The 17,754-nt window shown below is 36.3% G+C and overlaps 2 protein-coding genes across 2 annotated transcripts in view; both read right to left on the bottom strand.

Annotated features, from left to right (window-relative positions):
• The window catches only part of LOC144973573 (uncharacterized), a 431,961-nt gene that overhangs the window by 387,996 nt on the left and 26,211 nt on the right, over positions 1-17,754 (bottom strand). The gene's annotated exons all lie outside the window — the stretch shown is intronic.
• On the bottom strand, positions 11,081-15,346 carry LOC144973554 (uncharacterized). Its single transcript, XM_078916119.1, has 2 exons — positions 14,648-15,346; positions 11,081-12,915 (listed from the first exon to the last, which is right to left on the bottom strand). The coding sequence occupies exons 1-2, from the start codon at positions 15,048-15,050 to the stop codon at positions 11,582-11,584; spliced, it is 1,737 nt and encodes a 578-aa protein (XP_078772245.1). The 5' UTR covers positions 15,051-15,346; the 3' UTR covers positions 11,081-11,581.

Raw genomic sequence — 17,754 nt, forward strand, 5'->3', positions numbered from 1 at the left:
TCCGGGTTTTGATTCTTGATGGACGACGTAGGATATGTGTGTGTGTTATAATATATATATAATATATTTATATATATATATATATATTATATATATATATATTCCAGAGTAATTTCAAATTGTCAAGCTGACGCATTTTCTTGTATAATTGGTTCCTAAAATGCATTATGGGACAGCGTGGCTCAGCGATATGGTCTTTGCTTCGTACCCGAAAGGTACAGAGTTCGACTACCCGCCTTGTTGTGTGGCCTTGAACAAGTCAACCTAGCTCACTTTGTGGCGCTGCACTGCGGCTGACGCCTGGGTTATGTCAGTCTTACCTTGGAATAAACCCTAAAGACAAATTTCCCCTTGGGGATGATGAATAAAGGACATTTTTATTTTATTTTATTTTTAATTACTTTTTATTAAACAGCGAATTAAAAACACACAAAAATCCATATTGTGCCGCCCGTCATTCATTCAACACCATTATTGCCTGAGGGGTAAAATACCGGACTGTCGGAAATCCGACAATAGACGAAAGATTTACAGACCTGATAATATTATACAATTGGAAAGAGGTTTGCACTCATTATCACGTATATAAACAAACAAGGCTGAAGTCTTTTTGTCAAACATCATCAACCAAGAAAAATAAACATGGCAGATTGAATGAATGGCAAATGAAATCCTCGACGATGCGAGAACAACGTCAAACACGCAAATGGTTGTCGAACAATTTAATCTTTGGAAGGATTAATTTCTCATCTTTCTGATTGAATCAGGTTTTATAATTCAAATCGAATATTGAAGTTGTGATGAATGCAAGCCTCCTCTAACACGACATCAAAGGGGCGGCCAAGAGCCAAGGATAAACAGACGGCGATAGAAAACTGAGGACCGAGTCACTCCACTCCGATCGTAGCCATCATTAACTCACTCAACCCTAGAGATTTTTGCTACTTTTCAAAATTGGGGAGAAAAATGTATTAAAAATAAACATGTACATAGATAATTTTATTCAATTACCATTAACGTGCAAAAACTAAAAAACATTATCTTTGATACTAAGCCTATAACTTGACTCAGTAAAATGTGATACATTATAGGCATGGGGTAAAAGTAAAAGTAACCCGGGTAAACTTCGGATATAGTCGGTGTTAGGGTTGGAGTGAGTTAAATCTCTTACGATGATAATGGTAGCCATCGTTAACTGACACCGAGACTTTGTCTTTTGACGTTATGTTTAGGCAATTGGATTCAGTAGTTTGATGTCACGCCGCCCGGCAACGGCGGCCATCTTGGTTCTAAACAAAGAAAATCATTACTTTTTATTCTTCATGCTGGCTAGAACTTTTCATATGTCTTGTGACCCGAATGTGTAAAAGTCAAAACATGATCATATTCATGTTGTTTTTTCCTCTGGATACGCTTTTTCTGCTTGCCGGAGAAATATTTCATACGGCGTCCGCCATTGTTCCGATAGTTTAGAGCCAGTGTTACTAAGTTACCATGCGTCATTAGAAAGGAAGTGACGTTACGACTGTTGAATCCTATTGCATCGTCTAATGAGTTGATGCGAAGCCATCGTTAACATATTTTTGCATGACACAAGAACCCTCTAGGACTGGCAGTTTGACGTCATGTTTAACTTAACAGCCATCTTTAACTTATATCCTGACACGAAGACCCTCTAGAATTTATAGTTTGACGTCATGTTTAAGGGTCGTGCAATTGTGTAATAATAATAATAACAATAATAGTAATAATAATAATAATAATAATAATAATTAATAATAATAATAATAAATAATAATAATAATAATATAAAAATAAAAATAATAATAATAATAATAATAATAATAATAATAATAATAATAATAATAATAATAATAATAATAATAATAATAATAATAATAATAATAATAACAATAATAATAATAGTAATAATAATAATAATAATAATAATAATAATAATAATAATAATAATAATAATAATAATAAGTAATAATAGTAATAATAATAATAATAATAATAATAATAATAATAATAATAATAATAATAATAATAGTAATAATAATAACAAAAGATAATAATAATAATAATAATAATAATAATAATAATAATAATAATAATAATAATAATAATAATAATAATAGTAATAATGATAATAATAATAATAATAATAATAATAATCATACATCATCATCATCATCATCATCATCATCATCATCATCATAATAGTAATAATAGTAATAATAATAATAATAATAATAATAATAATAATAATAATAATAATAATAATAATAATAATAATAATAATAATAATTTTCAAGAGTTCTCAATGATATGCCATACTTTGCATGCATGCAAGCACGTCGTGACTAACCGATGCAGTTGGGTCGATACTCGATAGTAATCGATTCCGCACACTCCGATACGATTTGCACAATACACTCGTCGACGCTTGTTTAATGCTTTATTAAAAGTAACGATTTTGATTGCCATGTTCCTCTATCACGGTTATATTCAAAAGAACAAAATGAAAAAAAGATTTTTAAAAAGGAGAGGAGTAAAAACAAATCAAATGTGACCCATCGTCTCAAAACGGTATTATGTCGGAACGAACCAAATGCTTAAAAGCCGAATTAAATGTTAAAACGGGTCAAAAGTGTAAATTGTTGGCATCAGCACCCGAAAATATGGTATCCATTCTCCTCTATAAAACATACAAACTCAACACAAGTCTTGATATTTCTGGCTATAAATTCAATTTTCAACATCTGAACCATCCCGACTCAATACCGATTTGAGGCGAAGGTCACAAATTAAATGAAGCAACCGTGAGCAAAAAAAAAAAAAAAAAAAAGACTCAAAAGAGCACATTTACGCTGATTGCAAAATGCCATTGCAATGAGTATCGATTCCGCATGTCGATATGATATTCAGCAATTTTCCATCAACCATTAGGGACGCCTTTGTTTGAGAAATGACAATTTTTATCAATTATTCTTTTATACTATAAATATATACCGTGCCGCATTTGTAACCCATCGCTACGAAACGGTACTATGTCGCGATGATTTGATGGTGAAAAATTAACTTTTAACTACAAAGAGGAGTACCCATCCAGGACTGAAATTACTTAGCAAACACCCTCACCTCTGAATTGAGATTTCATATAGCGCAATATCCACTAAACGTGCTCAAAGCGCTTTACAAGGGCTCCCTGGCAAACATTTAACATTTATGACGGGACATGAAGCCTGTTAGGCGATATTTTTTAAAATTTCGGACAGAGACACCGCTGTTGACGACCAGGTACTCATTTTACACCCTGAGTACGGTGAGAGAATGTGAGTAAAGAGCCTTCTCCAATGCCTCAACTATGCGCCGAGCGAGGCTCAAACCCAGGACCTTCAGATCAGAAAGCGAGTGTCATACCACTAGACCACATAGCCATCACTATGTGAATCTGTCAAATCTACCATCTCGGCTCTTAGGAAGTGGAAGTAAAACTTTGTTGGGTTTTTTTGGAGAATAGTGGACACCTTCAGCATTGGCCGGAGTCACAGATACAGATACAGATACAGATATAGATACAGATACAGATCTAGATACAGATATAGATACAGATACAGATACAGATATAGATACAGATATAGATACATATATAGATACAGATACAGATACAGATACAGATATAGATACAGATACAGATATAGATATAGATACAGATGATCCTTGTGCCAAAAAGATTGGTTACGTGTAATCGATATAATAGGATACAATATGAAATATTAGGGCGATAATTATAAAGAGTAACATTCAATGTTTCTGATCATAATTTTATCTTAAACTCACATTCATCAGTCGTCTGGTTCAGTCAAACAAAATTACTAATTTAGGGCGGAAGGTCAGGTTTAAATTATTAAACAAGCACATGCATGAGCACACATACACACAGAGAGATAGATAGATAGATAGATAGATAGATAGATAGATAGATAGATAGATAGATAGATAGATAGATAGATAGATAGATAGATAGATAGATAGATAGATAGATAGATAGATAGATAGATAGATAGATAGATAGATAGATAGATAGATAGATAGATAGATAGATAGATAGATAGATAGATAGATAGATAGATAGATAGATAGATAGATAGATAGATAGATAGATAGATAGATAGATAGATAGATAGATAGATAGATAGATAGATAGATAGATAGATAGATAGATAGATAGATAGATAGATAGATAGATAGATAGATAGATAGATAGATAGATAGATAGATAGATAGATAGATAGATAGATAGAGAGAGAGAGAGAAAGAGAGAGAGAGAGAGAGAGAGAGAGAGAGAGAGAGAGAGAGAGAATTGAGTTTGATATTTTTTTTTTTTCGCTTCGTTTTTTTTTTTTTCAGATCGATAATTTAATTTGTTTTATCCAATAAGGTCATTGTGACAAATTAAAAATTAAATGTCATCCAACGGTTCCCTAACTTTGCCGTCTGCATGCACGGTTCAATAGCTTATCAATAAATAACCCACACTCTAAATGGTGGCCGCTATGACAAGGGCATGCGCACTCACCGGGCACACAAGCAACGTCACATCCTATCTACTGAATATTGCCATTATTTTTTTTGTATACAACTCTAACTCCACTACAGTGTCAAAAGCCAAAAACCGCCCATTTCGTGTGACCGTCGGCGGCAGTTGGCGGAAACACAACAGAAACGGCAATTGAACCATTAAGGTTTGTTTGCTTTGCCTAATTAAATATCGCTGTCGGCAGTCTCTGGAGATGTCAGAAAAGAAGAAAAAAAAATCAAGCAAAACTATAACAAACAATAACAATAACTGTAAATGAATAACGAAACATCTAACAATAGATGGGTTAAAATTCTGTTATATAAATAAGGACGCGATGACCGCTCCTCACACCATTATACTTATTCCTGAATGAATTTTCACCAGACGTAGAAAAGTTATATTTGGAGGAGGAGAATGAGTATGAAAATAAAGATAATGAATATACATAAACATATCGGGTGGTCAAAAAAAAACAAAAAAAAAACATTTTTTTAAAAGCGCCGCTCTTTGTCGGTTTGTATCTCTAATACCCTTCCTTGGGCCTCTTTCAAGTTCAAAACACAAATACAACAAATCCAGGTACTCCGTCAAGCTTGAGTCAAATGTTACACCCGAGGACACAACGAAAGATCCAGAAGCAACGGGAACAATTCCATTGGTTGAAGCGATGATTCTAGTTATGACGCGACAAAAGATTGACATTCTTCTTCTTCAAGTACCTAGTCTGTGCCAGACATCGGTGATCATGGTACGCCATTCATCTCTCTGATCAGATAAGTAATATTACTCTTTTCTTTCTTTGTCACCCAGCTGTTCAAACTATTTAAATATGTTGTTGTTTTTTTTTTTTTTTGGTCTACCTTTACTCTTTTTACCTTCTATCTAGAAAGATGTTCAATACATTTATGTCGATTTAGGTGCCCTAAAAATTGCATTTGTCTTTTTTCTTTTTGTACGAATTAATAACCTTTTAGTTTCAGCTTGCTCTAATACTTCTTCCTTAGTTTTCTTCTCTGTCCATGAGATTCTTAACATCCTTCTAAGGAAGCACATTTCTGCTGCCTCCAGTTTCTTTCTAATGTCTTCTGTAATAGGCTTCAACAGTCACTTCCCTCGTAATGACGCATAGTAACTTAGTAACTGGCTCTAAACTATCGGAACAATGGCGGACGCCCTTATGAAACAGTTGTCCGACGAGCATAAAAGTGTATCCAGAGGAGAAAAATATTATATAATATATGATCATGTTTGACTTTTATACATTCTGATCACATGACATGTGAAAAAGTTCTAACCAGCATGAAGAATAAAAAGTACCAATTTTCTTTGTTCAGAACCAAGATGACCGCCGTTGTTGGGCGACGTGACATCAGACTATTGAATCCAATTGACATAATAATACAATATTAAAATTACATAATTGTCCTGATCGTGACTGCATCATAACCTAAATCACGACCACAAACAATAGGCCTACCACCACCACCACCACCACATCCCTTGTCTTATCACCAACACAAGACTCGTATCCGGTTGGCTCTGCCGTGAACTGTCGCGGTGACCTGGACATGATGGTCAGATAGAGGAACCTTAATCACTGTGCTAATCCTAAAGGCGACCAACCCAACTCCATCCATGCCCCCAAATCACACAAGGGCAGTCGTCCATCAAGAACAAAACCCGGAAAAGACTAAAAATTACTGTTATTTTCATGGAACTTTATGGAACATTTCATGCTAAGTTCCATTAAAATAACAGTAATTTTGTTGGGTTTTTTTAATTTCTAATGTGAAAAGGTATGTATGAAACAGTGCCGAACAAAAGCTAGAGAATTTATATAGCGCAATATCCACTAAACGTGCTCAAAGCGCTTTACAAAGAAGACAGAAATTGTATTTCTCTGATTTGTCTAACACCATTTCATACCGTAGCCATCGTTAAGTTATAAACTGAAATCCAAATGGACTGGCAGTTTGACGTCATTATTTGGTTTTTGCACCGCCAAGTGAGTTGTCGTTATTAGAGCTCATGGAAACAAGTCATTTCATTAGTTGAACTATTGAATTCAACTCACTATTTGTTGTCTTTTGTGGCAAAAGACTGACATTTTGACGTCCATTTTTTGGTCAGTGTCAGGCCATAACTTTACGAAGGCCACGTTCATACACACCCTTGTTTCTTTGCTCTATGTGCATGTACACACTGAACTGTATTAACCCGACTCTAAACGTTCATGGATACACACGGTTTTGTGTGTTGGTACGTTATACTTCCGGATGGCAATGTTATGAGCTTCTTAGCCAAGCGCATACTATCTATAGCCTGACACTGAAACCCAAAAAGACTGGCATTTTCATGTCATTATTTGGTTTTTGCACCGCCTAGTGAGTTGTGATTAGTAGAGCTCATGGAAACAAGTGGTCCCATTGGTTGAACTATTAAAAATATAACTCACAATTTGTATCCTTTGGTGGTCAAAGACTGGCATTTGACGTCATTTTTTTGGGTCAGTGTCAGGCTATAAGTTAACGATGGCTACGATAAAACACGTCTGTCAAATATCGCGAGATCTTCAATGAAGTCCCAGGTTGAGAGATTTTGCCAAGATGAGGTTTTCATTTAAATCGATCGAAATTTGGACGAGTTTTCTAGCCAAAGTTTGAAATACGAGTTGTTTTTTTCTTCCAGAGACAGCAGTCAGTTCACTGGTTACGGGTTAATACCCATTCACTCATAACCACCAGACAACATACATACACCACAACCACTCCATCAGAAATCAAATAGAATTTACAAGGGTTAATCCCCATTCACTTATAACCACCAGACAACATACATACACCACAACCACTCCATCAGAAATCAAATAGAATTTACAAGGGTTAATCCCCATTCACTTATAACCACCAGACAACATACATACACCACAACCACTCCATCAGAAATCAAATAGAATTTACAAGGGTTAATCCCCATTCACTCATAACCACCAGACAACATACATACACGTCAACCACTCCATCAGAAATCAAATAGAATGTACACAATACTACAAAACAAATATTAACGGCTAATCTCCCCATTTTAAAATTTCAATTTCGAAAAGAAAAAAAACAACAAATAAATCGTTTGACGATAAAAATCCAAAATCGATAGATATTAGTATTAGTATTCGTATTAGTATTTGTATTTGTAAAAGAACTATACTACGATAAACTCCTTACAACAAACACAAATCAAAGCACGACAACTCCAACATAGAATGAAATGGCAACATTGAAATCTTTTCACCAGGTCTCCGGAAAATAAATGAATAGGGAGTCTGGTATCCAGATAGTTCTACAGCCACTCATTATAAATATTAACTCGTATTGTATTGTATATACCACAAAACCCACGCCCAACAACAAACAGAATAAGGTCACCGCCAACATCATCATCATAGAACAAGACCGTACTATTTATTACAATATTAATATTATGAGGAATACAATGGATGAATAGATTAGATATAATAGAAAGGTAAGACGGAAAGGGAAAAGAGGTAGAATGGGTGGGTGATTGTAGAGAGAGAGAGAGAGAGAGAGAGAGAGAGAGAGAGAGAGGAGATAGAGAGAGAGGGGGAGAGAGAGGGGGGAGAGAGAGAGGGAGAGAGAGAGGGAGGGAGAGAGAGAGGGGGGGAGAGAGAGAGAGAGAGAGAGAGAAAGAAAGAAAGAAAGAGAGAGAGGGAGAGAGAGAAAGAGAGAGACAGCAGAGAGAGAGAGTAGAGAGAGAAGAGAGCAGAGAGAGAGAGAGAGAGAGAGAGAGAGAGAGAGAGCGAGAGTTTAAGTGGAAGAGGGATGTAAGGGCTTGTTCAGCTTTGACGACGGAGCAGGAATTAAGTATTATAGTCAAAGAAATTTGATTGGTTTGGAGAGAATTTTCAGGATCCAATCAAAACTCATGCTTGTTTCCGTTGATATTTTTTCTTATCTTATTGCCTATATTTGTTTCTGGCTTGAACAGGGTTTTAAAAATAGTTTAAAGTGTATTTTTGTTTTATTTCGTTGCTTCCCTTCTGTATATTTTCATTGCACCCCCCCCCCCCCCCCCCCCTCTGCCTCTCTCTCTCTCTCTCTCTCTCCCTCTCTCTCTCTCTCTCTCTCTCTCTCTCTCTCTCTCTCTCTCTCTCTCTAAACAACGGAAGCTTGTTTGGTGTTGGTCTTTGAAGTCCACAGTCTCTTGTTTGACGCCTTTTGCAATAGAGTGGGATTCAATTCTTATATATATATATGTATATGAAGAGTTTGTTTCCAAAGTGAGACATAAGTCAAATTTCTGTTTTGAGATATTAGACATTTAAATTTTTGACCAGTAGACAACGCAGATTACATAATTTGATTAATTGAAACAGTTATCCTCTTGCTCAACATCAGAACATAATTTTTTTTTTAAATCTATCTTTTTTTAAAATGTACTTTGTTATGATTTATAATTTCACTTTTTCTCCAAAATGAGACATATCCACCCAACAGATTTGTGCCAAAGTGAGACATATCCAATTTTGATCAAAATGGATGTAGTCACTCTCAAGATGTTGGTGTAAGTAAGACAGAAATACAGATTTACACCCAAGCAAAGTATGTGCTATAAGCCTACACACTAATGGCAACTCTCAGTATTCTTGATGCCTTGGGCAGACACAGAAGTTTCTTCTCTAACCAAAGAATGCAAGCTAAGCTATTTGATCATTAGATGAAATCTACTCTCATGACAGTGGTAAAGCAGCCATAGGAAATATGGGGCAACAAAAAATTGCTTATTGGCAAAAGATAGCGACAAAATATAAATTACTTGTCAGGGCTAAATTGGTCATCCTGGTTTGACACAGCATAGCATAGGTTTTTTTTCTGGACCCTTGTCAGTCTGGAGTCAGCAAATGGTTAGATGGATCTAATCCAGCAATTTGTACTCTACCATAGACTAGAGTCCTGGCTAAATGATAGCAAGCAATTTATGCTGTTAAGTTCCCTCTACAAGAAGAGGGAGGAAATTGTTTTTGTTTTGGAATGTTTAACAGCGCTTGCAACACTCTTAAGTCCTATAAGCGCCAGGCTTTGTAATATTCAACAAAAGTCCTATCAAGAGCCAAGAAATGCCACAAAATCGTCTGATATAGCACAGAACAGCAAGATGGTAGTGATAGATCAGGGAGAAAAGGAGGGCCTACCAGTAGCACCCAACCAACTCCCGCAGACTAGTTTCGATAACCAGTTTAAGTACAGTCACTGGATGAAAATTAACCCAAGACCAATCATAAACATACATATTGTAGTTAATTGTTCCATATTGCTCTAGGAAATTTAACCCACAAACTGTGAACTGTGAGGGCCAATTTCAAGTCGACCTAACGTACGACTGTTGTCAGGATATGACTGTCGGTTCCATCAAGAGATCAGTAACTGCGATGCGACTTGAGTTTCTGGAGAAGCTCAAGTCGCATCGCAGTCACTCTCACAGAAAGCGATGGAAACAGCAGTCATATCCTAACAATTGCAATGCTTCCTACCCCTTCAGTCATAAGCACCAGGGTACTTGTTAGGTTATGAATGTTTAATGGGTACTGGCTCTTTAGGTCATAAGCGCCAGGGGAAAAAGTAGGTGAATAGTAACACAATTTACTAGAAATAGAAAGACGAAACCTGTGCAAGGCCTCACAAAAGCCCAGACTCCTGGTTATAACTCTGTTGGGAGTCTACCAAAGTAATATAGCCAGCAGTCAATTAAATGCAAAGGAAGTTGATTAAGCTGAAAATACAACATACACTAACAGTAAATCCACTTACACTCCTCTTAATATTAAGATACAGAAGGGTATAAATGAGAACACCAATGGAAGTTTCCTCTTCAGCATAAGCATTCTCTATTGCATAATGCAGTCACAAGACAATGTGCATGAAAAGAAAACAAAAATAACTCAAAAATATATTTTATAAATTTAATGACATCAAAACATTTGAAACAGATAAAAAACATGTCAAAGTCCACATCAACTACATGATGGGGAAAATCAAACCAAAGTAAAAAAAATAATCCTACTGAAAATTAAAAATGATACAATATCAAACGTGTGGTACTTGCAAAAAATACGGACTTCTCAAACAAAACCCCTGAACATCCCCCCCCCCCCCCCCCCACCCATAAAAAAAAAATGTTAAGCAGAAAACATGACTACACATCCAAACCACTTTTTAAAATAGAAAAGAGCCAAAAAATCCCTGCCTTCATGCAAATAAGGAGAAAAGCAGTTCCATTGCCAGTAAGCTGAATTAAAACTGGGGTGTATCAAAAGCTCAGCTTAAAGTTAAATAAGCAACAAAAAAATGTATGAATTCTAAGTCCAACAGTAAATAGACAATTTATGAAAGATGCGAAACTTTAGGCTTAGGGAATAAAAACTGATTGAAAAAAAAATACTATGCTAAATACCCCCCCCCCCCCCCCCCCCCCCAAAAAAAAAAAAAAAAACTCTAGAAAACAAAACTGATGGATTAATTAAATTTAAAAGAATAGCCTGGTGTCAACAGCAATTAAAAAAAGGGAACGTAATTCAAAACCCAAAATTTTCGTGCTGATAAATTCACGTGTTGTTGAGGATAGCTAACTCTCAACATGCGCATGTGAGACTTTGGGTGTCGAATAACCTGGTGAAAAGATACACCTGAGTTTCGGGTGTCGAATAGCAATCCATTAAAAAAAAAGACCTTCTGTCAATCCACAGAGAGGGACATAATCACAAGATTTAAGTATGTAGTCAGACAGGTAGGCATTAAATGTATGAAATATGACAAAAATACCCAAAGGAAAACTTAAGCCAACCAAAACTGATTGAATAATTAAATGGTCTGGTGTAAACAGCCATTAAAAAAAACACCATACAGGACACAAAGCATAAGACTCATAAAAACAATGGATATGGAAAAGGGAATAAAAAATTATATAAACACAGTAAATCTAATCTTCATCAGATTCTGGATCCTCTGTAACAGAAGTTGATAGGAGCCAACTATCATACTGTGCCCTGACATCATTACTGACACCAAGACTGTCCAATAAATTGCAAACGTCCGTCTTCTTTTCTTCTTTCACACAAGAAATATCTCCAATCACCTCAGGGACAAAGTCAACCCAACGCTTCCCCTTCTTCAGAATCGAATGTTCACAAAATGGTCCCTCATACACTGACTTAAAGCCAACTTTATCATTGTTAAATTGTAACACCCTGGCATCACTCACTCTGAAGCCCTTTTGAGTCTTTAAAAACGACGCCACTTCTTTTTTATAGTCCTTCACAAACCAATCCTTTCCATACCGAAAAACAGTGCCATGTCTTTTTAAGATGTCAATGTATTCGGATGGCAGCAAAATAAGAGCTTTTTTCCTGATGTCCTGCTCAATACGTCCGAATACCCTGTCAGCTGGCAGATAACTGTGGCCACGAATTGGAAAAAAATATTGAATAGAACTATTTGGAATATGTCGTTTCCTGAATGAGTGCAGCATCGACACCATACTGAAATTTTTGTTTTGTCCAAAACACGAGTCAGAAAATAATCTGACTTTCCTGCCCTGAAAGCTTTCACCGAAACCAGTTAAAGCATGCTCAACTGCGGATGCAATGACATTTGAGTCTTTTTTATTCTGTGTCTCCATCCACGTATAAAGGAAAACATTCCTTAATGGAACAGACTGTCCTCGTCCTTCATGACGCACGACAGCAAAAACATACATATATAGCTGACGTGAATAATACGCCTGTCCAATCGAAGTTTTAGGGAGAACAAGGTTCTCCATTACATCAAAACATAGTGTTAATGAATCGTCAACGTTGTCCATTAAGTCATAAAATTTCCTGGCACGTCGCCTATGAAGCAAAAAAGCGACTGCCTTTGCTCGCTTTTGTGCTTCAGGTAAATCTTGGCGCAACTGAATCCGGAATCGCAGACAATCACTGCATATATCCTTGGCCGGGTGCCCAAAAGCCAGATTGAATCGATGCAAAAATATTGAATAATATAAGGCATAGGAAGCCTGTCGATGATTCTGCTCATTAAAGAGTTGGCGCATCTTGGCAACATTCATGTCACTGGGTAGATACTTCCGTCCAGGAGCTCCACGACGTGCATAATGGCTGGCTCTGCACGTGAATGTTTCAATATGAGAAACGATTGACTCTTTAAACTCAACCATCTCTGGGGTTTGTCTGCTGCCACCGCGACGCTCTTTTCTCGGTGCGCCTTCCTTAAGGAAATTATTTGCAAGACGACTGAGACGATCCTTCTTGACATCTGTAAGGATATAAAAAATAGAGGAAAGATGTTACATTGAGATAAAGGGGTATATGAAGAAAGTATCAAGCAAGAGAAATTATAATGTTATAGATGCCTACACACACAAGCTTCAATCCCCCACAACTTTTCCTTAGACACGAATAATAAAATCAAAATTCAAAACAGAAAAAGCATTTTTAAAATCTAGCTTGTGAGAACAAAAAAAAGTAAACAATAAAAAAAAAGACAATAACAAACGACTAAAACCACAGATAGGTAGTAAACCAATGAACTATGAGATGATGGATTGCGCCACGGGGCTGCAGAAACTTAAGTGAAAATTAAATTAGGTACTCATTTACTGTAAAGACACCCCCCCCCCCCCCCCCCCCAAGCAGCCTCCTTAAGCTGTATGCCAATTGTGAAGGGAATTTTATTTAAGTTAAGGATAAGCTATTGTGTCCCCTCAAATCTTCATGCAATATGGCACACATGCTACCTTCCTTAAATGTGTGTCTATCTTTATACTTTATTATGAAAAAATATGGCGACTTTTAGAAAAATAAACAATTTTTGACTTCACAATGACCTCTCAAAAGCTTTTTTAATAGCTTTGTCAATGCTCTTTAATCATAGAGCTGTGAGCGCTTATTTCATTCTGACTACAATCTCAACGTTAGTCACAATACGACTGTAGTTTCCATCGCTTTCTGCATAGTGTTGCGGTCTCTGATCGTCGCTCCACGATTTTATTTCTGGTTGTCTCTCCTCGACATCATTTCTTTAATTTATTAGCAAAACGTGCTGTTTAATTTTTGTCCGCAATTTGTAACAAATTTTTAACAAGTAATCCTAAATTTGTTACCAGTTATTACCTTGAAAACTGTAGCATCATGAAAACATTAAGACTATTACTATTAGCACTTCATTTTTGTTAACAAAATCTTTATCTACTACTATTACTATTATGAACATGATTCTTCTTCATATCAGTGGTCCAAACTACACAAGGTGAGATATAAAAATAAATATTCATTCATGCCACGTGGTGTGAATGTCCACTCACAACAGCAATAAAAAAGTATACCCCCCCCCCCCCCCCCCCCCCCCATACCATGAAATGATTTTTATGGTATTTTATAGATAGAATGCGCTTGGCCAAGGAGTTCACAACATTGCCATCCGGAAGTATAACGGACCAACACACAAACTCTGTGTAACCATGAACTTTTATAGTCTGGTTAATACAGTTTAGTGAGAACAACTCACAAACGCGGATGGCAAAAACAATAACAAAGGCCCGAGTGACGTCATCTGCATACTATCTATAAACAATGCACTCATCTCGATGGCAGGACTTAGTACTCACCTTCCTACATTACATGGCTTTACTCTATGTTCATTATAAATAATGAAGACGTTACCATGTCCTAAGCTCTATTTAATTTTCTTTCTACTTTCACTTTAACTTAGACTAAGTCTAAGTGATCAATACGAAAATAGCGTAATCATTATCATAACATAAATAGTGATGCACTAGGCAATAAATCAGCAAAAAGAATAATTAAAACAGTGGAACAGAAGAAAGAGTGGGCACTAGATCCAAGTTGAGTGAGAACAAAGAAAAATAGGTTAGAGTTGAGTTAGAGTGTTTGATGTTGGATACGGATCAAAGTCAAAGTAAGATAACTGAATGAGAGAGCCTTTGCAATTCGATAATATTATAATAAAAAAGGAAATGACAACTTACTGAGGATGGACATGAAGGATGCTTTGCATACAGGCAATCTCCCGCTTGTTGAGGTGACCACATTGTATTTGATGGTAACATCACGGCCTCTTTTCCTCTCTGTTTCATCGATCCTGGCCCTTGAAGGAGCTGACACGTCCATCAAGGATATCAACATGCTGTTTTGGTCAGCATGGCTGCTCTGGGAGCAAAATGTCTCGAACATTTGGACGAGTGACTCTGGCTTCAGCTGATCTGCACAACACAAAGGAGTTGAAACGTGGTTGCAAGAAACAGTCGGAATGTAGCCTCCATTGGCCCGTCTCATCTTGCCTACTGTCTTGTATGCCCTAGCTGTTTCTTTCCTTTTCCTCCCTCGGTCTGTCCGCTGTGCAGTTTCGTTTATGTTATCAAAAACTTCCATTGTCTCTCAAAATTGAATAGTCGAAGTTAGGAGCGGTTAAAAATGTATGTTAATGGTGTTAGCGGTACGAAGTTGAACGAGTGAATGGTTATCTACGGTCTACGTCAATGGGCGCATCCATGATACCAGTTCCGGGCCAAAAACATAACGAATTACGACTGGTCAATATTAACACCATTCACGGTCTTTGATTGGCTCTGGTTATGTCTCATTTTGGAATAAAACATTGCAGTCCTATATCTCGTTTTGGAAAAAAAGTAGAATTAAATACACGTTTAATTAAAGTTATGTCGCGATTTGGACGGAAATATTTTGAAAGGGCAAAGCTTTATCACCCATGAAGTGAATCTGAGCCGCTTCTCTCAATCCCTGAAAATGGCGTATGTCGCATTTTGGAAAAAAACTCTTCATATATATATATATATATATATATATAGATAGATAGATAGATAGATAGATAGATAGATAGATAGATAGATAGATAGATAGATAGATAGATAATAACATTGCCACCCGGAAGTATAACGAACCAACACACAAAACTATGTGTAATCTTTAACGTTTATAGTCTGGTTAATACAGTTTAGTGAGAATTACTCACAAACGCGGATGGCAAAATACAATAACAAAGGCTTGAGTGACGTCACCTCCGTTCTATATATATATATGGGGGGGGGGGGGGGTCCTTTAGTCACCATCGGGATTCTAACTCATTGTCTTTGCATATCTCAAAACTTACTCATTTATTCTACCCCTGCCCTCCCTCCCACCCACCCACCCAATCTCACAACCATCAACACACACAGACAATGGTATATCTCTCTTTATATAGATCATTTCATATTTCCCTCCATTAACAGTCGGTGCATTGTTTGTTGTATTACAAAATATAATATGCTATAAAAACACATTAATATCTTTGTGTGCGCTCATAAAAGTTCATCAACACGAGTCTTTGTGTCTAAATAAGCCTAACAAATGTGAGTGCTTTGTTTTTCGTATTCAGTGTTTATTTTATAAGAATCACGGCGCTGGTGGCGACACTTTTAGGTCACTAAAGCGCCAGAAAACAGGAAGATGATAGATAACTATGATAAAATAGACAACAATATTATGCAATTGTAATCCGATTTTTAAAAATAAAAGAATGCATTTATAAAGAATGTATCCACAGTCAACACCATACTCTAAACGGTTTGCCTTTTCCTAAAGAGATATTCGACAACCCGATCTTTGCGTTCTCCAATGACATCACCCGTTTGGCCATCCCACGCATTCGTAACAAAAGCCGGAACAATGTCCTTTTCTCATTTTGGTCCGTCTGTATGGAACACCATTCATTCCACAGAGTTTCCGGAAGTCCAAATCGTTGTCTATGTTCAAAAATCCTTGAAAACATTTCTTTTTTGATGCCATGTACTTTCTTCGAAATTGTTTTGTGTTGATGTAAAGCGCCAAGACTCAAGACCCTCATGGTTGAGGATACCGTGCGCTCTATAAGAGTCTATTATTGTTATTATTATTAAACAGCCACCAGAACCACAAACCACAGTCAATAATATTATTATTATATTACGCACGTTCGGAACGGAAACGTTTCGAATTAACTAAATTAACATTAACAAACCAACCAGCGATAATTAAGGGAATTAATCCTATGCATTGGTCTTTGGGGCCGATAGGTTATCGTCCCTAATGTGGGTAATTGGGCTCAGGCCGGGCACGGGCGTAGACTCTCTAGGGGAAACAGTTGGGCGATACATATCACCTTTTGTATGATGATAACATTACATTGTATTGTATTGTACTGTATTATGATATTAACCCTTTTACGCAAAGACTTAATCATAAATGTTTGTTTTCTTTTCAAATTTTTGCCCGAGGTTCCAATTCTCAATATAGTCTTTTGAAATCGTAGAATCTCAAGGGGGAAACCATACCACCCTACGTAGGATAATAACTTGATGGTAAATTGTATTATATCACGATATATTAACCCTTTTACGCATAATGTTATGTATCTGTGTGTTGCTGTTTCATGTTCTCTTGAATCCCCCAAACATTTTAAGGGAAATAACTATGTAGTTTGATATAACTAAATTGTATCACGATATTAACCCTTTCACAAACTTTCTTGTAATTTTATCCTATTAGTAAGCTTCTGTGAGGCGTAAGGTTATAAACATTTTGTCGAGGTTTTCAATTCTCCATAGGCTCTTGGAATCGCAGACTCAATTGGAAACAATAAGTTGGTAATGTACGCCCTTTGTATGATTACATTACGCTGTCTAATAAAAATAAAAATAATAATAATAATAATAATAATAATAATAATAATAATAGTAAATAATAATAATAATAATAATAATAATAATAATAATAATAATAATAATAATAATAATAATAATAATAATAATAATAATAATAATATAATAGATTGATTGAAATCGTGGATTGATGCATTGTGGGAAAGGAAGTAAGAGACAGATAGACAGACAGAGAGACAGAGACAGAGAGAGAGAGAGAGAGAGAGAATGGACACTGTGTGTGAATGCGCGCGCGCGCGTGTGTGTGGGGGTGGGTGGGTGGGGGGGGGGTGAGTGTTTGCACAGTGTGCGCAACAACAACATCACGCCCGACAAATTTGATGGACGGGGATTCCCATGGCGATGCCTGCCTGTCCCTGGTCGAGGGAGAGAGAGAG

Source organism: Berghia stephanieae, chromosome 5 (assembly GCF_034508935.2).
Source record: "Berghia stephanieae isolate SIO BIC M18660-M18661 chromosome 5, UCSD_Bste_1.3, whole genome shotgun sequence".
NCBI lineage: Eukaryota > Metazoa > Mollusca > Gastropoda > Nudibranchia > Aeolidiidae > Berghia > Berghia stephanieae.